This window comes from Choloepus didactylus, chromosome 16 (genome assembly GCF_015220235.1).
Source record: "Choloepus didactylus isolate mChoDid1 chromosome 16, mChoDid1.pri, whole genome shotgun sequence".
In the NCBI taxonomy this organism is placed as follows: Eukaryota; Metazoa; Chordata; class Mammalia; order Pilosa; family Megalonychidae; genus Choloepus; species Choloepus didactylus.
In genome coordinates, this window is record NC_051322.1 from 65,442,434 (window position 1) to 65,464,153 (window position 21,720).

At 39.6% G+C, this 21,720-nt stretch overlaps 1 protein-coding gene across 11 annotated transcripts in view; it reads right to left on the reverse strand.

Annotated features, from left to right (window-relative positions):
* Positions 1 to 6,165: 6,165 nt before the first annotated feature.
* The window catches only part of EPB41L3 (erythrocyte membrane protein band 4.1 like 3), a 179,427-nt gene continuing 163,872 nt past the window's right edge, over positions 6,166 to 21,720 (reverse strand). For 6 of the 11 annotated variants that reach the window (XM_037806294.1, XM_037806292.1, XM_037806296.1 and 3 more), the window contains 7 exons: positions 20,360 to 20,482; positions 19,419 to 19,802; positions 18,558 to 18,689; positions 9,991 to 10,089; positions 8,779 to 8,859; positions 8,394 to 8,510; positions 6,166 to 7,287 (listed from right to left, as the gene is read on the reverse strand). In XM_037806294.1, coding sequence (XP_037662222.1) covers positions 8,400 to 8,510; positions 8,779 to 8,859; positions 9,991 to 10,089; positions 18,558 to 18,689; positions 19,419 to 19,802; positions 20,360 to 20,482 — 930 coding nt within the window. In that variant the 3' untranslated portion in view covers positions 6,166 to 7,287; positions 8,394 to 8,399. The remainder of the gene's footprint in view (positions 7,288 to 8,393; positions 8,511 to 8,778; positions 8,860 to 9,990; positions 10,090 to 18,557; positions 18,690 to 19,418; positions 19,803 to 20,359; positions 20,483 to 21,720) is intronic. The other 5 variants (XM_037806301.1, XM_037806300.1, XM_037806299.1 and 2 more) reach the window with 2 other exon arrangements.

The following is a 21,720-nucleotide window of genomic DNA, read 5'->3' on the forward strand; positions in this document are numbered from 1 at the left end:
TAATGTGTGTTTGGATTTGATTTGCAAGTATTTTGTTGGGAATTTTTGCATCCATATTCATGAGAGAGATTGGTTTGTACTTTTCCTTTCTTGTAGCATCTTTACCTAATTTTGGCATTAGAGTGATGTTAGCTTCATAAAATAAGTTAGGTAGTGTTCCATCTTCTTCAATGTTTTGAAAGAGTTTAAGTAAGATAGGTGCCAGTTCTGTTGAGAAAGTTTGGTAGAATTCCCTTGTGTAGCCATCTGGCCCTGGGCATTTATTTGTGGGAAGCTTTTTGATGACTGATTGGATCTCTTTGCTTGTGATTGGTTTGATGAGGTCTTTTATTTCTTCTCTGGTCAGTCTAGGTGGTTCATGTTTCCAGGAAATTGTCCATTTCCTCTACATTATCTAGTTTGTTGGTGTACAGTTGTTCATAGTATCCTATTATAATTTTTTTAAATTTCTTCAGATCCATGGTAATGTCCCCTTTCTCATTTATTATTTTGTTTATTTGGGTCTTCTCTCTTTATGATTTTGTCTAACTAAGGGCTTGACAATCATGTTGATCTTCTCAAAGAACCAACTTCTGGTGTTATTTATTCTCTCTATTGTATTTTTGTTTTCTGTTTCATTTATTTCTGCTTTAATTCTTGTTATTTCTTTTCTTCTACTTGGTTTAGGATTAGTTTGCTGATAATTTTCTAGATTTTTCAGTTGTTCCATTAGTTCTTTGAGTTTAGCTCTTTCTTCCTTTCTAATGTATGCATTTAGAGCTATACATTTTCCCCTCAATACCATCTTTGCTGTATCCCATAAGTTTTGATAGGCTGTGCTCTCATTTTCATTTGTCTCTAGATATTTAGCAATTTCTCTTTTTATTTCTTCTTTAACCCACTGATTGTTTAGGAGTGTGTTGTTTCATCTCCAGATATTTGTGAATGTTCTAAATATTTGGTTATTGTGGCCAGGGAATGTACTTTGAATAATTTCAGTCTTTTTAAATTCATCGAGACTTCTTTTATGGCCCAGCATATGATCTATTCTGAAGAACGTTCTGTGAGCACTAGAGAAGAATGTGTGTCCTGCTGATTTGGGATGTAATGCTGTATATATGTCAAGTCAAATTCATTTATCACAACTGTTTAGGTTTTCAGTTTCCTTATTGGTCCTCTGTCTGGTCCTCTATAAGACAGCATGATTGTACCAGTTTGAATGTATTATGTCCCCCCAAAGGGCATTATCTTTGATGAAATCTTGTATGGGCAGACATATTAGTGTTGATTAGATTGTAATTCTTTGAGTGTTTCCATGGAGATGTGACCCACCCCACTGTAGGTGATAACTCTGATTAGATAATTTCCATGGAGGTGTGGCCCTGCCCATTCAGTGTGGTGGGCCTTGATTAGTTTATTAGAACACTATATAAGCTCAGACAGAAGGAGCAAGCTTGCTACAGCCAAGAGGGACACTTTGAAGAATGCACAGGAGCTGAGGAGCTGCCGCTTACAGAGACATTTTGGAGAAAGCCATTTTGAAACGCAACCTGGAAGAAAAGGAAGACGCTAGCCACGTGCCTTCCCAGACAACAGAGGTGTTCCAGACACCATTGGCAATCCTTCAGTGAAGGTATTTTGTTGTTGATGCCTTATCTTGGACACTTTATGGCCTTAAGACTGTAACTTTGTAACCAAATATACCACCTTTATAAAAGCCGATCCATTTCTGGTATTTTGCATAATGGGCAGCATTAGCAAACCGAAACAATGATATACTGAAGTCTCCCACAATTATTGTTGAAACATCTATTGCTTCCTTCAGCTTTGCCAATGTTTGTCTCATGTACTTAGGGGCACCTTGACTGGGTGCATAGACATTTATGAATGTTATTTCTTCTTGTTGAATTATCCTTTTTATTAGTATATAGTAACCTTTGTGTCTTATGACATCCTTGCATTTAAAGTCTCTCCAGCACTTTTATCTGTTTATATTTTTCCATACAATTTTATAGAGGTGTATTCAAATACCGTATAATTATCCACAGTGTACAATCAGTTGTTCACAGTATCATCATACAGTTGTGCATTTATCACCACAGTCAGCACTTGAACATATTGATTACTACAAAAAAAATTTTGTTTTTAATGAAAAATAAAAAACATAATAAAAGGAAAAATAAAATATCATACAATACCATATAATAGTAGGGTCAGACAACACCATCACCACCAAGAATCCTGTATCCCTCCCCATATCTCACACTCATACAACTTTGGAACATTACTGCTACCACACCCAGTGGGAGCATATTACAATGCCACTGCCAACCACAGGCTCCAGTTTGCCCTGATTATACCTCTTCCCCACTACCATCCCCTTTCCAACACTCTGCATGGTTGACATTCATTTGTTCTCCCACATGCAAGAACAGTGTTCTAGTTTGCTAATGCTGCTAGAATGCAAAACACCAGAAATGGATCAGCTTTTATAAAGGGGGTTTGTTTGGTTACACAGTTACAGTCTTAAGGCCATAAAGTGTCCAAGGTAACGCATCAACAATCGGGTACCTTCACTGGAGGATGGCCAATGGCATCCTGAAAACCTCTGTTAGCTGCGAAGGCATGTGGCTGGTGTCTGCTCCAAGTTCTGGTTTCAAAATGGCTTTCTCCCAGGACGTTCCTCTCTAGGCCACAGCTCCTCTGCAAAATGTCCCTCTCAGTTGCTCTTGGGGCATTTGTCCTCTCTTAGCTTCTCTGGGCCAAGAGTCTGCTTTCAACGGCCATCTTCAAAATGTCTCTCATCTGCAGCTCCTCTCTCAGCTCCTGGGCATTCTTCAGAGTGTCCTTCCTGGCTGTAGCAAGCTTGCTTCTTCTGTCTGAGCTTATATAGTGCTCCAGTAAACCAATCAAGGCCCATGCTGAATGGGCAGGGCCACACCTCCATGGAAATTATCCAATGAAAGATCTCACCCACAGTTTAGTGATCACATCTCTGTGGAAACATTCAATCAAAGAATTGCAATCTAATGAATGCTAATACCTCTGCCCACACAAGATTGCATCAAAGATAATGGTGTTTTGGGGGGACATAATACATCCAAAGCAGCACAAACATTTTTATATTTGTACATTTAGTCACAATCATTGACCACTCCAGTTTTTACTAAGTTAAACAGTTGCAGTCTCCATCTTCCATCCCTACCTCAGGTGCCATACATGCTTCCAGCCCACCTCCTTCAGCTTTACTCACGGACATCTTTTTTCAGTGTAGTTACAGTATTGTGCTACCATCACACAGTATTATGCTATGTATTTCTGGGTCTATACCATCAAGCCTCCTGAACATTCTGTAGTGCTTCAGCATCAAATGCCAGATCTCAACCCTCTTTCTATCTCCTGGTAGCCTGTGTTATCAGCTTTTAACTCTCAAAGTTTGCTCATTAATGTTAGTTCATATTAGTGAGACCATACAGTATTTATCCTTTTGTTTTTGGCTAACTTCGCTGAACATAATGTCCTCAAGGTTCATCCATGTTATTATATGTTCCTTGTTTTTGTTCTTACAGCTGCATAGTATTCCATCATGTATATACACCACAGTTTATTTATCCACTCATCCATTGATGTACATTTGGGCTGTTTCCATCTCTTGGCAATTGTGAATAATGCCATGATAAATATTGGTTTACAAATGTCCGTTCATGTCTTAACTTTCAGTTCCTCTGAGTATATGCCTAGCAATGGAATAGCTGGGTCATATGGCAAATCTATACTTAGCTTCCTGAGGAACTTCCACACTGTCTTCCAGAGTGGTTGCACCATTCTACGTTCCCAACAGATAATAAGTGTTCCTCTTTCTCCACATCCTCTCCAGCACTTGTAATTTTCTGGTTTTTTTTTTGGATAATGGCCTTTCTGGTAGGTGTGAAGTGACATCTCACTGTGGTTTTGATTTGTATTCCCTAATAGCCAGTAAAGAGCATTTTTTCACGTTTTTGAGCCATTTGCATTTCCCCTTCAGAAAAGTGTCTGTCCATGTCCTTTTCTGCAAAGTAAGTTGTTGGGATTTTAATTGGTATTGCATTGAATATCTAAATCAGTTTAGGTAGAATTGACAACTTAATTATATTTAGTCTTCCAATCCATGAACACAGTATGTTCTTTCATTTTTTTAGGTCCTGTTTGATTTCTTTTAGCAGTTTCTTGTAGTTTTCATGGTATAGGTCTTTTATGGCCTTCATTAAGGTTATTCCTAAATACTTGATTCTTTTGGTTGCTATTGTAAATGGAATTTTTGTTCTTGATTTCTTCCTCTTGTTGCAGATTATCTGTTTCTAAGAACACTACAAATTTTTGCGTGTTCATCTTGTAGCCTGCCACTTTGCTGTATTCATTGATCATGTGCGTTAAGTGGCCAACTTCTCAGTAATTTTTTTATGTGGCAATAAAAAAAAGTCAAATAGACTTTGGTAGCAGATGTGGGGCACAGCAGTGTAAACACCTCCATATGTGGGAGTGACTTTGGAACCAGCCGTGGATGGAGAGTGGAAGAATCTTAAGAGAGAGGGGGGGAAAGCTGAAAATGTATAACTTCTTGATTTTATAATAATGAAAGAGTACTTGGTGGCTGGGGGCAGAGAAACACAAAAACACTAGGATTTGGCTTAAAATGACTAAATGGTTACAACTTAATGGACAAAATCTAAACAGATGTAGAGCAGGCAGCCCTGGGGAGATCCCATTCTGGTTTTCGTGTATGTTGTGTTTAGTTTTCCGAACACAGTTTTGATTGGCTGCAAACACAATTAAAACAATGTTTCAGTTCCCCAGGTGAATACTTAGCATCGACAGTAAGAACCAGCCAGTAACTCCTTCAGAGATAAATGGTAGGCATCTGATACTTTCAATAAGACCAAGATGTGTGGTCAATTTTAATAATATTTTGAAAGCATCTACCCTTCTGATGGAAGGAAAAAAAAAAAAGTTAGGTAAAGCATGATACGGTATAAGAAAAAGAAAACTAACGCGTATAGGAGTTAGGTTGGCAAATGGTAACAAAAAGTGTCAGTCCCTGAAATGAGACCAATTTAGCATGCGAGAGCTCCTGAAACACACTTCATGGGTTACGGTAGCGTGCGTGGTTTGCCTTTGTTTGCTATTGAGCTAATCTGAGGATGAGATGGTGTCTCTTTGGCAGATTAAAAGCACCCACAAACACTGGGTTTTGTAGCAGAGCCTCGCCTCCTATAAAAAATTATAACTTTGAAAATAGGATTTTATGACAATTGTGTTTTTTAAAGCATACAAGCATACCCCCTCATCCTAATTATTCGTGGTTTACTTATTTGTCAATACTTGTGCCATTTTTGCGGTCACTTGCAGACAAGCATGGAACAGTGAAAAATTTAAGTCACCCAATGCGCACATTACTGGCTCCGGCTTTCTAGTTTCAGCTCTCTTACTGCACACAAGTGTCCTTTCCATGGCATATTTAGTGCCACGTTTTTCACATTTTGGGGATTTTTGTTAGTGATGGCATCATTTAAAATGCCCCCATAAGCGTAGTGCTGAAGTGCTGTCTAGTGTTCCTATGTGCAAGAAAGCTGTGATGTGCTTATGGAGAAAATACGAGCGTTAGCTGAGCTCCATTCAGGCATGAGTTACAGTGCACTGGCCGTGGGGTCAATGTTAGTGAATCAACAACATATATTAAATAAGGTGTCTTTTAATAGAAACACATAAAACAAGGTTATATATGGTTGGCTGGTGACAATGTCGTGGTTAGAGGCTTGCAGGAACCTAACCCCTAGGAGCAATTGTTTAGTATATGTTCATGGAAATGTTATAGAATATGACTACTGGGAACCAAAAGTGTGTGTGTTCACACAGTCTTAAACAGTCACATATCTATGTATATGTGAATATCTGTGTGTATATACATATTTTGGTAATAGGAATGTATGTATGTTGACACAAACCAAAAGGCCCTTATACAACAGGCTTTGTTGTGAAGACAGGATTCACTTCATTTGTTTCCAGTCACCTTGAAGGGTCCACATACTGCCGCGTCATCCATAAAAAAGGCAAGGACATCTCTACAATGCAGACAAATGAAGCCACTGATGTCTGCAAATGTTACCCCTGGGCTGTACACGTACGATATTGAAATGATTAAGCAGAGAATTTTAGGTTCATTTACCATTTTTATTTTGCTATGCGGAAACGCGCATTCACCATGGACTGCAATACACTGACAGTGGAATGGAGAATATAGATTTTCTTGAAGGCTATTTATAACTCAACATGGAATAGTTTAATTACAGTGGAAATTCTGTACAGTTTAAGGCTTGGCTCTGAACTAGATTGTAAATATGGACCAGATTTGGAAACAAAACATTCTTTTTCAAGTAACAGAAGAGAAATCAATTTTGAACAATACAAAGAAAAAGAAACAAAAGAGAAAACCAAGCAACAAAATCCCATCAGGTTTTTCTGGAATCAAATTTCGTAATAATGTAAACTAACAAAAATACAGGATTTCGTCCCCAAATCACGACACTTTACATATGTAGGACTTTGTTACGGTACTTGGGGCAGGTTTCTGGATTGAACACAGCCCAAAGTGGATAACAAGGAAGAAATCATATGATGATGCTAAAATCAGTACTACCTTACAATGAATTAAATTAGATACATAAAGCAAGATTGTAAGCATTAAATATGAGTCATTACTGTCATTACTGTTCATGGCTGAGAGTAATAAAACCAGATGAAACAAGTACAAGATTCAAGTTGTTTACTGAATAAATTCGGTTATTGGCACATCTAATCTGAGATAAACATGACACACCAGACCTATACAGCTTCTAGCATTTTAGGGTAATCTTCATTTATATGTAAACAAAAAATTGGTCACCTAAGAGACTGCAGTTTTGTGTAGACTTTAATAATAAACTATGAAAGGCATGAATTGTTTGTGTTGCATGAGACAACTGTTTATATTGTCGGTTATGAACGTGCAGGTATAGCGGAAAACTTAGACATATTTTGTGAAAATTAAAAATGCTCTTTTGTAATTTTATCCTTGCTTCATGCAATATCAGTTTAGTGATGCTGATTCAGATTGCTTTATTATGGGAAGATCTCTCTGCCAGTGTATTTATGAATGGTAAAGGTCAAGTCTTCTGCACTGAAATTTTCCATGGGGCAGATTCACGTAGGTTGGGTTAGAAGAGGGAAGTCCGTAGAGACTCCAGTTTTCCTAATGGTTTGCATGACTGGATTCAAGCGCAAGCTACATTATTCCTGTAGAAAAGAGACAGAGTTAGTTATGCATTTGAAAACATCTGAAAATGTCTGGGACACAGTTTTTCTCTGAGTAAGGTCACAGCTTTCTTTTAAATAAGTACTACACCACCCAAGTAGCTGGAGCTTACTCGAGAAAACCTTGTTTGCTTTCCAACGTCTAAAACAGATCAGTAAGTTGAATATAATGAGTGATTTTTGATTTCTTGTTTCCTTAGGAGATGCCACTCATCCATCCATTTTTTTAAACTAATGATAGGGTACTAACTCAATTTATAGGTGCAAAATGTCCGGAGTCTTTTTTCACATAACCAAGTGTGCAAATAATGCAGTTCTTTCAGAGCCCTCAAGGGGGGTTCAGGGTCCCAAGCGTTTTTGCTGGGCAGGTTAGTACACGTGACAAGGTTGTGCACACGTAGAAGGTGAGGTCTGCCATGATGATGGCCAAACGGGAACTAGAAAGGCATGCGCTTTCCAGAGGAAGGCAGGTCCACAGACTGCATTTGTGCCTCCTCCCGAGACATAATGCGACGCTAGGAGGAAAATCATCCCAAAGAACACAAGAAATAGAGGCATCCAAAAAGAAAGTGACTGCTTGGGTTTCAAATTAAAAGCAAACAAAACCAAACCAAAGCATAAATGGGCTATAATCAAACATACTTGAATAGAGAGCTTACAATGGGATAATGCTGTCTTCCATTATTTTGTTTAGAACCACAAACTGCACCTCTCAGAACAAAACTGCCTTCATTCTGATCAGGCCACGGGACAAGTGCAATCAAATCTGACGTTTTCAGTTTGGATCACAAAAAGAGTGCAGGGCATGGATTACAAGGGAATACGGGCAAGAAAAGTCAAGCAAAAGCTGTGTGTTTTCTTTATTCACTAACTGGCAGTACGTGCAAAATGTCCACAAGGATGGAACCTCCAAATCTGAGATAAACCAGCACCCACAAACCAACACTCCATCCATTCTCTCGGTAACCAGCCAGCTGTGCACATGCCAGTGAGAGAAGGCAGAAGCAGCAGCAGATAAGATGCAGGAGAAAAGGGAAATGCCCATGCCACACGCCAGCCGAGCCTAGAAAATCGGTGGAGCCTCTTACCTGCGGTCAATCCTCTCCATCTTCTGGTGTGATCTCTGTCTCTTTATGGACCACTACTTTGGTCACTGACATGTCAGGGTGCTGCTCTTTGGCCTCTTTAATTGCCTGAGCCAGCGCCTATCCCCAGGAAACCACAGAAGGGCAAAAACAAAAAGGAAGTGGGACATGCATGATCAGTAGCAAGGTGGAGCCTTACGAGCTAGATCTATAGATATAATTTACAGATGAGGAACAATGATTACAGTAAGAATCATGTCACAGGCTGGAGAGTTAATTCAATTTTTTTTGATTCATGCTTGATGGGAAGAATAGTATTGGGAATAGGAAGGCCGACAAGTATTTCTTTGTTTCTCTGCCGGAGCGTTTACTGTCTCGCATACACTACCTGGTCATGGTCGATATCTGCATCTCCCGTGATGACGATTCTTTTTTCGATCCTTGTCTCTGAAATGCCTCCTTTCACAGTCTGAAAGGAAACAAGACAAGCTTTATGCATTTACCCCCTTGGAGGAATGACCACTGGTAAATAGTGGGGAATGGTAGAAAATGCCAACTGAGTTTAAAGTAATATGCCAGTTCAATGTATTGTGTCCCCCAAAGTGCCATTATCTTTGATGCAATCTTGTGTGGGCAGACATATTGGTGTTTAGATTTTGGAATCCTTTGGGTATTTCCATGGAGATGTGATTCAATCTACAGTGGACAAGACCTTTAGTTGGATGGTTTCCATGGAGGTGTTGCCCCACCCATTCAGGGTGGGTCTGAATTAAATCACTGGAGCATTATACAAGCTCAGACAGAAGGAGCAAGCTTGCTACAGCCAAGAGGGACACTTTAAAGAATGCACAGAAGCTGAGAGAGTAGCTGCAGATGAGAGACAGTTTGAAGATGGCCGTTGAAAGCAGACGTGTGCTCTGGAGAAACTAAGAGAGGACAAACCCCAAGAGCAACTAAGAGTGACATTTTTGAGGAACTGCAGCCTAGAGAGGAACGTCCTGGGAGAAGGCCATTTTGAAACCAGAACTTTGGAGCAGACGCCAGCCACATGCCTTGGCAACTAAGAGAGGGTTTCCGGACACCACTGGCCATCCTCCAGTGAAGGTACCTGATTGTTGATGACTTACCTTGGACACTTATGGCCTTAAGACTGTAACTGTGTAATCAAATAAACCCCCTTTTATAAAAGCCAATCCATTTCTGGTGTTTTGCATTCTGGCAGCATTAGCAAACTAGAACAAGTAACATCATTCATTCTTCAAGACGTAAAGTAGAATTCTACCTATGGTGGATATTTATAACTGCTCATTTTGGGAGCTAGGATACTTTTGGTCTGGGTGTCCAACATTTCTAGAAAACCTACCCGATGCCACATGCTGGAATACGTGTCAAGCTAAGGCTATCAGAATGTGTATTCCTAAACAGGACACGAGGACAAATGCATCGTAAATAGAGCAGTTGAAGACCTCCACTGCATCTCTCCTGGCACCCTGATATTCAGATAACTACTTGCGTGGGTTTCTCAACCTGTAACACGTTTTGAGTGAGCACCTTTCTCCAACTCTCAAGCCACGCTCCTCTCGGATACCTTGCCACTTACTTTGGTGATGTGGGTGGTGGTGGTGGTACTGGTGGTTTCAGATGTGATCGTCTGAGCACTCATCAGCACCCCTGGCTCCAAATCAGCACTGGGATCAACCTGAACAAGCAAAGGAAGAGACACCACACTCGTTCAGTCAAATGTAAATAATTGTACTGGCTTCAGTTACCAACTATTTAACTCCCACAATCACTGCTATTCATTCAGTCAGCACCTTACTGCTACGAGGGAAGCTGAAGCATCGCCATAGTTAATTGTTATTAAAAACACCAGAACTTTAGAAATGTGAGCAGTGGATGGCTGAGTTATTACTTTCACTGGCTACGGAAACAGGTTTCTTAGCCCCTTTCTACATTTTGATATATGAAGACATGCTTAAGTCACCTGTGTTCCATGGTCAGTAATAAAATAACAATTATTTACATCACTTGTGGTCTACAGAATAATCATGCATAAAATATAGGATTTCCATAGATGACCTTATTAACAGCTTGCACTGGTGTGGTGTACTTGTTACAACTGATGTCAAACCACATTTTTATAACTGTACTATTAACTGTAGTTTAACTTACAGTTCACTGTGGAGTGCAGTTCCATGGATTTTCTAAAAAAAAACTTATTCTATATAACCAAACATTTCCTCTTTTATCCATGTTGGTATATATTTCAGTGCTGTTACTGCATTCCCAGTGTTGTGCTACCATTACCACTATCCATTAACAAAACACTTTCATCATCCCAAATAGGAAATCTGTACATTTTAAGCCTTAACTTCCCATTCTCTATCACTATCCTGTCCCCTGATAACCTAGATTCTAGATTCTGACTCGGTGAGGTTGCTTATTCTTATTTCATAACCATGAGATCATATATTTGTCTTTTTGTGTTTGGCTTATTACACTCTATATGTCTTCTAGGTTCATCCATGTTGCCGCATGTATAAAAATGGCATTCCTTTTTACAGCTGAATAATAATCCATTGTGCGTATATACCACATTTTGATCATTCATTGGTTGATGAACACTGAGTAGCTTCCGTCTTTTGGCAATTGTGAATAATGCTGTACCATTTTACATTGCCACCAGCAATGAGTGCTCCTATTTCTCCACATCCTCTCCAACATCTGTAATTTTCTGTTTTTTTTTTTTTTTTCCAATAGTAGCCATTCAGGTGGGTATTAAATGGTATCTGATTGTGGTTTTGATTTGCATTTCCCTAAAGGCTAATGAAGTTGAGTATCTTTTCATAATGCTTTTTGGCCACTTGTAGCTCTTTTTGGAGAAATAGCTGCTCAAGTCCTTTGCCCATTTGTAAATGGGTTGTTTGTCTTTTTGTTGTTGAGTTGTAGGATTTCTTTACACAGTCTGGATATGGTGGGTGTGAAATGGTATCTCATTGTGTGTTTTTTTCCCATACATGTCTTTATTCATTACTCATCTACCCATAACTGGATAAAAGTGGTGTCAGTCACAAAGTTTTTACAAACAAATGGTCCCAAGATGAAGGCTATAGAGTTATACAATCATTATCAAAGCTCAAGGCTGCTGGATTACAGTTCAACAATTTCAGGTATTTCCTTCGAATACACTAGAAGCTAAAAAGAAATATCTATATAATGCGTCAGTAGTCATAATCATTTGTTGAATCCTAACTTTTCTGTTACAACTCCTCCTCCTCATTTGATCATTCTCTCAATCTTCAGGAATAGCTGAGCAATAACCATTCTAACTTCTTCATGCCGAAAAGGGGTGTCATCATTATGGCGTAGAGGAATGAAACTGGTTGAGACTGGTGCCTCTGGGTTTCAGGGTTTATCTGGCATAGAAGCCATTTGGAGGCTTTAAGTTTCTGGAAAAAAATAAACTTATTGGTAAAACTTTTATAGAGTCTTAGATAGAACCTGGGGTATTCTTTAGGGTTTTAGGAATGTTGTTGGCTGGGGCTTGGCATACTGTGGCCATTTGCAATATCTGGATGAAGCTTGCATAAGAGTAATCTCCAGAATGATCTCTTGACTATTTGAAAACTTTAAGTCACTGACATTTATTTCACTTCTCTTCCCCTTTTGGTCAAGAAGAAATTGCCAGTACCACAATGCCAGGGCCAAGCTCATCCCTGGGAGTCATGTCCCATGTTGCCAGGGAGACTTATACCTCTGGGAGTCCATGTCCCACATTTGGGGGGGTGGGGTTGTTCATTGTGGTTTTGACTTGCATTTCCCTGATGGCTAATGATGCTGAACTTTTTTTTTTTCTTAAAGTCCATATTTGAGCAACAAAATAGGTTCTCTGGACCATGTTGAGCATCTTTTCATGTGAATTTTGGCCATTTGTATATCTTCTTTGGAGAGATGTCTATACAAGCCTATTTTTAAATTGTGTTATTTTTTGGTTAAGTTGAAGGATTTCTTTATATATTCTGGATATTAAACCCTTATCAGATATAAGGCTTCTAAATACTTTCTCCCATTGCATAGGTGGTGGTTTTGCTTTCATAAACTTCTTTGAGGCATGAAAGTTTTAAATTTTGATGAAGTCCCATTTATCTATTTTTTTTTCCCTGTTGCTTGTGCTTTGGGTATAAAATCTAAGAAACCATTGCTTACACAAGGTCCTTAAGATGATTCCTCATGTTTTCTCCTAGCAGTTTGATATTTAGGCTCTTGTACTTAGGTATTTGATCTATTTTGAGTTGACTTTTGTATAAGGTGTGTGATAGGGGTCCTCCTTCATTCTTTTGTGAATGGAGATACAGTTTTCCCAGCACTACTTGTTGAAGAGACTATCCTTTCCCGTTTGAGTGGTCTTTGCCCCTTGTCAAAAATCAGTGGGTCATGAATGTGAGGGTTGGTTTCTGAGCTCTCAATTCGAGTCCATTGGTCTATATGACTGTCCTTGTGCTATTACATGCTGTTTTGATTATTGTGGCATTGTATTAAGCTTTAAGATTGGGAAGTGTTATTCCTCCAACTTTGTTCCTGTGTTTCAAAATGGCTTTAGCTATTTGGGTCCCCTTACCCTTCCATATAAATTTGATGAATGGTTTTTGCATTTCTGTAAAGAAGGCTGTTGGAATTTTGGTTGGGATAGTGTTGAATCTATTAATTGCTTTGAGTAGAACTGATGTCTTACCTAATGTCTTTGAATCCATAAACATGGAATGTCCTTCCATTTATTTAGGTGGTCTTTGATTTCTCTTAACAATGTTTTGTAGTTTTCTGTGTACAAGCCCTTTACATCCTTGGTTAGATCTATTCCTAGACATTTGATTTTTATTTTCTACTGAAAATGGAAATTTTTCTTGATTTCTTCTTGTTTGTTCATTGCTTGTGTATAGAAACACTGATTTTTGGGTATTGATATTGTACCATGCCACTTTGCTGAATTCTTTTATTAGCCCTAGGAGCTTTAGTTGTGGATTTTTCAGAATTTTCTATATATGATCATGTCATCTGCAAATATGGAAAGTTTTACTTCTTCCTTTCCAATTTGGATGCCTTTTGTATCTTTTTCTTGCCTAACTGCTCTGGAAAAACTTCCCATAAAATGTTGAATAACAGTGGTGACCGTGGACATCCTTGTCTTGTTCCCAATCTTACAGAGAAGGCTTTCAGCCTCACAATGAAGTAGGATGTTAGCTGTGGGGGTTTCATATATGCCGTTTATCATGTTGAGGAAATGTCCTTCTATTCCTAGTTTTCCTACTGTTTTTGTGAAAAAGCAGTGCTGTATTTTGTCAAATGCCTTTTCTGCATCAATTGAGAGGAACATTTGTTTTTTCCTTCATTTTGTTAATGTGGCATACGTATTACATTAGTTGGCTCTCTTATGTTGAGTCACCCTTGCATACCAGGGATAAATCCCACTGGATTATGGTATATAATTTTTTTAAGTGCTTTTAAATTCGGTTTGCTAGTATTTTGTTGAGGATTTTTGCATCTCTATTTATAAGAGATATTGGTCTGTAGTGTTCTTTGCTTGTGGTATCTTTACCTGGCTTTTGTATGAGGGTGATGTTGGCCTCCGAGAATGAATTAGGAAGTATTCCCTCCTCTTCAATTTTTTTGAAAGAATTTGAGCAGGATTGGTCTATATTCTTCTTGGAATGTTCAGTAAAACATCCCTGTGAAGTCACTTGTGAAGTTCCCTGGGCTTTTCTTTGAATCAGCAGAAGCTTCCCAACAACCTCTTTACCAGTAATTGGTTTCTTGATGTCTTGTATGTCTTCTTGAGTCAGTGTAGGTCATTTATGTGTTTCTAAGAATTTGTCCATTTCATCTAGGTTATCGAATTTGTTGGTGTCCAGTTGTTCATAGTGTCCTCATATAGTCCTTTTTGTTTCAGTGGGATCAGCAGTAATGACCTCTTTTTCATTTCTGATTTTAGTTGTGCCCTCTCTTTTATTCTTCATCAGTGTAGCTAAAGGTTTGTCCATTCAAGGAACCAACTTTTGGTTTTGATGATTCTCTCTGTTATTTTGGTTCTCTATTTCATTGATCTCCACTCTAATCATCTTTCTGCTTGCTTTGCGTTTCGTTTGTACTTCTTTTGTAGCTCTTCCAGTTTTGAGCTTAGGTCTCCGATTTGAAGTCTTTCCTCTTTTTTAATGTAAGCATTTAGAGCTATAAATTATCCTCTCAGCACTGCCTTGCTGCATCTCAGGTTTTGATATGTTGTATTTTCATTTGCCTCAAAATATTTCTTAATTCCCCTTGTGTTTTAGTTTGCTAATGCTGTGGAATGCAAAACACCAGAGATGGATTGGCTTTTATACAAAGGGAGTCTATTTGGCTACACAGTTACAGTCTTAAGGCCATAAAGTGTCCAAGGTAACACATCAGTAATCGGGTACCTTCACTGGAGGATGGCCAATGGTGTCCGGAAAACCTCTGTTAGCTGGGAAGGCACGTGGCTGGCGTCTGCTCCAAAGTTCTGGTTTCAAAATGGCTTTCTCCCAGGACATTCCTCTCTAGCAAGCTTGCTCCTCTTCAAAACGTCACTCACAGCTGCACTCCGTTTTCTCTCCTTGAGCCAGCTCATTTATATGGCTCCACTGGTCAAGGCCCACCCCGAATGGGTGGGGCCATGCCTCCATGGAAATATCCCATCAGTTATCATCTACAGTTGGGTGGGGCGCATCTCCATGCAAACAACCTAATTCAAACGTTCCAACTTAATCCCCACTATTATGTCTGCCCCACAAGATTGCATCAAAGAATATGGCTTTTTCTGGGGGACATAATACATTCAAACCGGCACACCTTGTGATTACCTCTTTAACTTACTGATTATTTAAGAATATATTGTTTAGTTTCCACTTGTGAACTTTCTATTTGTCCCTCTGTATTGATTTTTACCTTCACTCCATTGTGGTCAGACAAGATACACTGTAGGATTTCAATGTTTTCTTAATTTATTGAAGCTTGTTTTGTGATTTAAGATATGGTCTATCCTGGAGAATGATGCATGTGCACTTGGGAAGAAGGTGTATTCTTTTGCTGTTCGGTGAAGTGTTCTATGTCTGTTAGGTTTAGTTGGTTTAGTGTATGTTTCAAGTCTTGTATTTCCTTATTGACCTGACTAGATGTTCTACCGCAAGTGGGGTATAAAGTCTCCTACTATTAATGTAGAACTGTCAATTTCTCCCTTCAAAAATGTCACTATTTGCTGTATTATTTTGGAGTGCTGCTGCTAGGCGTATATTTACAACTGTTACATCATCTTGTTGAATTGTCCCCTTTATCAGTATATAATGACCGTCTTTGTCCCTGGTAACTGTTTTTGAAGTAAAGTCTGTTTTATCTGATATTAATATAGCTACCCAGCTCTGTTTTGGTGACTTATTTTTCCCTTGTATGGTATATTTTTTTCCCATCCTTTTCCTTTCAACCTACTTATGTCTTTAAATTTAAGGTGAGTTTCTTGCAGATAGCGTATAGTTGAGTCAAGCTTTTTTCATCCATTTTGTCAGTCTCTGCCTTTTGACTGAAAAGTTTGATCCATTTACATTTAAAGCCATAACTTTCTTTTCTCATTTTGCTATTTAGCCTTTGTATGTCTTATGCTTTTTTTTCCTTTCAATTCTTCTGCTAATGCCTACTTCTATATTTATTTGATTTTTGTGTTAGCAATGAGAAGGAACTCAATACTGTAGATCTGTAAATATTTTTCATGTATTTTCCTTGTGGATACCGTGGGGTTAAAATTTAACATCCTAAATATATAACAATCATATTTGGTTTGATACCAACTTGACTTCAATAGCATAAACATACACTATTCCTATATTCCTCTGCCTCCCCAATTATTTTCTACTTGTTGCCAATTATATCTTTGTACATTGTATGTCCAAAACCATAAATTTATCATTCCTTTTTATATACTTACATTTTAGCACTTGTAGGAAATAGGAAGTGGAGTTAAATATTAAAAAATACTATAGTATTGACATTTATAATTCCCAAATGGTTACTGTTCCTGGATGTCTTTATTTCTGTATGCTGCTTTGAACCGCTGTCTGGTGTCCTTTCCTTGCAGTCTGAAGAACTTCTATGAGTATTGCTCATAGGGCAGGTCTAGTGGTGATAAGCTCCCTCAGCTTTTGTTTGTCTTAATCTCTCTCATTTCTGAAAGACAGTCTTGCTGGATATAAAATTCTTGGTTCGCAGCTGTTTTCTTTCAGCACTTGACGTATTTCAACTCACGGCTTCTTGCCTCCAGGGTTTCTGATGAGGGATCTTCCACTTCCATTCTAATTGAGACTCTTTTGTACATAATGCATAGTTTTTCTCTCACAACTTTAGGTTTCAGAACTCTCTCCTTGTATTCAACAGTTTGATTAGTATGTGATGGGGTCTATTTTTCTCTATGTTTATCCTTTTTGATGTTCTCTGGGCTTCTTGGATGTGCATATTCACATCTTTAGCTAAGACTGGGCAGTATTCTGCTACCATTTCTTTGAATATTCCTCCTGCCCCTTTCTCTCTTCTCCTTCTAGGACTCCCATATGTGTATATTGGCAGGCTTGATAGTGTCTTGGAGGTCTCTTTAGATCCTTTTGCTTTTTACAATTCTTTTCTTCTTTCTGCGTCTCAGCCTGTCTCATGTCAAGTGTCTTGTCTTTGAGTTTGCTGATTCATTCTTCTGCTGGCTCCAATCTGCTACTTAAGCCTTCCTTCAGTTACTGTGGTCTTCAACTCCAGTAGTTCTGGTCTGGTTCTTTTCTACAATTTCTGTCTCTTTATTGAGCTTCCCATATTGTTCATTCATTGTTTTCCTTACATCCTTTAGCTCTTTCTCTGTATTTTTCCTTCATCTCCTTGAACATATTCAGGATCTTTTTTTAAATAAAATCTTTGTCCGGTATGTCTATAGTGTGTTCTTCTTCATTAGTGCTTTCTGGATTTTTACCCTTTTCCTTTGGATGGGTCATTATTTCCTGTTTCTTTGTTTGTCTTGTATTTTAAAATGTTAACTCTGGTATTTACTCCCTGGGATGTCTGTTTCTGGTTTTGTTACTGCCTTGTGATAAGACAGAGCTTTTCTTGAGTGTCAACCCTCCTATCTGGAAGGTCTGCCCAAGGCAAATGCAACTGCAGAGTCTTCCCTCTTTTCTGGGCCTGTGTCTTATCCTGGACTTGTGATTGCTAGTTGCTTTGGAGTTCCCCTGTCTACAGGAGTTTGAACATCCTTCTCTACTTCCCAGGAGACAGACCTTCTGCGTCTTCCAGATGTTTAAAGCAGGTAAGCCTTTGACCCAGGCTGGTCTGTCTTAACTGTTTCTTATATTGCTTTTGTTGTCTCAAGCTGCTTTTGCCTGGAGAGCAAATTCTGGGAGGGAGGGCATACTGGAGGAGTTTCCCATGCAGCCTTTCCCAGCCAGAACAAGGCAGCGACCCATGAAGGGGGCATGGAAAGGGTGCTGGGAGCTTCTTTTGACCTGCCCAGAAAATGCAGCCCTTTTGCTGTGTCTTGCAGCTCTGAGGAACCGGAACCGTAGTCTCGTGAGCCACCTTTGCCGGGGCTGGTTGGAACAACAGCTGCCCTCAAGAGCTGACCCCAAGCGACCCGAGGTCACTAATCAAGAACTGCAGTCAGCAATTGGCCACGCCCACACCTGATAATCGAGAAGTGGATTTTTATGTCCTTTTCTGGCACCAGCCAGCTAGCCAGGGGCTGGAGCCCACGGTGCTCTGTCACGAGAGTGGAGGATGAGAACCACCATGTGGTAACAGCAATTTACTGGTCTTTGTACTGTAATCTATCAGCCTCTTCCTTGGATACTGTACAATTTTCTAGTGGACTCTGGAGTTCTGAAATAGTTGATTCAGATAATACCTGTCTGTTTAATAGTTGTTCTGGTGGAGGAACTGAATCCTGGAGCTTCCTCCTCCACCATCTTCCCATAACCCCCTCTATTGTACCAGTCTTGATAGAAACAGCCTAGCTGTTGGAGCCTTTCTAAGTCTCATGGATTAAATATTATACAGTTTTACTTAAAGATACTAAGCCATACAAAGAAGTAACATATAAAGTGCCAGGGCCATGGTCTTCATAAGCTGTCTTACCTGTGATGATTCATATGTTATGGTTTTTGTTTCCGTATGAACTACTGGCACTTCCTTGGTAGAAATTTCTAGCTTTACTCCTCCTGGTGAAACACTGCCAAAACTGATGGTTTCTGTCTTCACAGTTGACGACTGTGCCAATGAGTAGAGTCGTTATTATAGTTTGCACAAACATTTTTTTTTTTTTTTTTTACATGATAGATATAAGCACAGAGAATATGAAATAAATGTTTGCACATTACTGGGGGTAAGTTGGGGAATGAGGTACACACATGTATGTCAAACAGTCTCCTAGAATTGCACAGAATTTTTTATATTGAATATTTTGGGTAAAGAAAAACATATTGAAGGAAATTACAACCAACCCATGTTCAAACAAATAGCTTAAATCCCATAAGCCTTTAATATAGTAACTTCTTAGAAAGTATGAACAAACAATAAGACATGAACCACCAAGTAGTTCAGCAATAATGAAAGAAGATTAAGAATAAGCAATGTTCTGGCATTTGGCACCTGGGAAAGCAGGGTTTTTGACCCTTTTGAATAAGTATATTTATCGGAACATTTTTTCAGAATTTCTAATATTTTGTCCAACAATGCATTTCCCAAGTTTACTGCCAAACTACAGTAATTATGAGAGTACACACCATTTCTTCGAACTACATATTAATAAATAACATATGTTCACAGGTGACCCAAAAGCTGGAAGCTGGCATGGAGACCCATAATTGCCATGTAAGAAGCAAATAAGAGAAGAAACAAACTACTTGGAAAAGGTAGATGAGCATACTTAGCTCTACCTTTATGCTTAACTTTGGAGAGAACGATCTAAGTGCTAACAATAAATTAACTACCAGTTACCTCAAAATGAGGTTTTCGTTCCACAGTTTCAGTTACATGGATTGTTGTGCCCTGCTCCTCCTCTTGCTCGTGGGAGGCAGTGGCTGTTTCTTCCTGTTCGGGTACAGCTTTCTCAGCCACCTCCTTTTCTGCCTCTGTAGCCCCCTCCATCAGAGCAGAGCCCTCCTTCCCTTTGATGCTGGATGCGTCAGCAGACACTGCCTGTGCTACAGCATCCACATCATCTCCAGCCGCGTAAGAAGCATCCCCACTCGCGTGGACATTCATCACATGTCTTTCCTCTACCAACACGGTTTCCTGCACAACCTTCTCGGAGCCGAGTTGCTGGTGGTATGGGGTTGTTTCTGTCTCTGTTTTGGTGGACCCCGTCTTGGTTTCCATTTTCTGCATGGAAGTACAGTGTCAGTATGACTCTCCCCAAACCAAAGGTCATAAAAACTAAAGAAGCCATTTAACAGGATGTCTAGGGCCAATGTCTATTGATTATGGCTAGAAACACTTACAGAAAATGTAAATCATCATTCATTCTTCCAGCCAGGATGGTTGCCTGCCCCCTGCCCCCCCCCCCCCACAAATCTATGCTGCTACTTCAGAATATCCACAAAAGCAGCAGAATGCAGTATAAAATGCAATTTAAAAACACAAACCAAAAGCATTGCTGTGCATTCCTATTGGTTTTGTCTACTTTCTTAGACCTAAGCAGTGAGATAAAATGTTTTAAAAATTAAACGCTATTTAAACTTGCTATCTGAAGTGTGTTCTGGAAATGGAACTAAAGGCATATGACAAACACACCAAGCAGGCCCAAAAGAAAATCACTGAAGACACTTCTGAAGTTTTTAAGGCAAAGCTGCTTGGATGCAAAACACACACACACACACCTAAAAAGGCACAAAGAAATGCAAAGGGCAGAAACATCAAGGACGGAATCAAATGGCCACCTGAACCCAGGTTTGGGAGGTAGAAGAAACCCCTCCTATGAATTCTGTTGGTTTTCTTGCAGATTCTAATAAACTGAAGATTTCAGAGCCATCCATGAGTTTTTCACCAGAAGACTGTTTAGTCTGGGTGAACAAAGAAATGTAGAGTCAATCACAAGAGAGAAACACAGACACACACAAAAACATACACAGATTGTGAGACAAAACTGTCGGCAGAGGAAAAAAAGAAGGAATGAAGGAACTGAAGACAGAGAATTTGGAAACAGAAAAAGAATGGGAAATAAAATAGCAATCTGAGGTGACCATGAGCTTTTTTTCTCTTTTTTTTTTTTTTTTTTTTTTTTGTAAAGCAGAGTTATTAGGATTGGGGTGGTGCCGGTTTAAGCAGATCATTTTTTCCTTCATTTGCAAGCCACAGCAGCACTATAACATCTCGGGAACAGGGAGCTGGAAATAACAACAGAAAGTGGTTGAATGCCCACGCTGGACTGCGGTATTGACTTAACTATGAAAAAAATAAATAAAATAAAAAGCCGGGTTGGCTGCTCTCAACATAAAGCCAAGCAGCAAGAGAAACTGAAAGGTTCAGGGTAGACGGGCACTGGCTCAAAAAAAAAGTCATGCTTTGAATCTGAAACGGCGGCCCCAATGCAAGCCAGTGGTTACCACTACTCGGGAGGATGACGACTCAGTAACGTAGTGAGCAGTAGCAATGGTCAAGGAGGGCTCCTGCGAGTATCTCCACTCGGACAGGCTCTTCCTTCTGGGACCGAAAAGTCCCACTTGCAAGGCTTCGCTCTCTGGAGCTTGCTCCGTTTTGCCAAACCGCACGCTTTCCAGGCCGCTGTGGTATCCCGAATCCCTTTCTGGTTTGGGGGCTTTCTCAAGGTCTTCTTCTTCGGGACTCAGCTGGCGAGACTCGGCTTCCTTGATGGGCGTCAAGGATTCTGACAACTTCCTCTTTGCTGTTTGGACCTCAGGCCCTTTCTTGGACTTCTCCGAGATGGCTTCCAGGATCTCGTATTCTGCTGTGACGGGAATGATCTTCACCGACTCCGACAGGCCTCTCTCCATCTTCTGAAGTGCTTCCAGAGTGGAGGCTGGTGCTTTCTCCCCCTCTTTCGCTTTGCCCGTCATGGTAACGATTTTCCCTGATACGGTGTCGTAGGATTTCCCCAGAGTGTATATCTTCTGTTTGCTCTCTTCTTTCAGTTGCATTTCTTGCACCAGGTCGTCGAAGCTGTGCATCTCGATGGCGCCCGATTTGAGAAGGTCGGCTGGGAGGTCGCCAGCCTTGCTGCTGACAGTGACCACCTTGTAAGTCACAATCCTTTTCGAGTCACCATCCACCACCTCGGTGG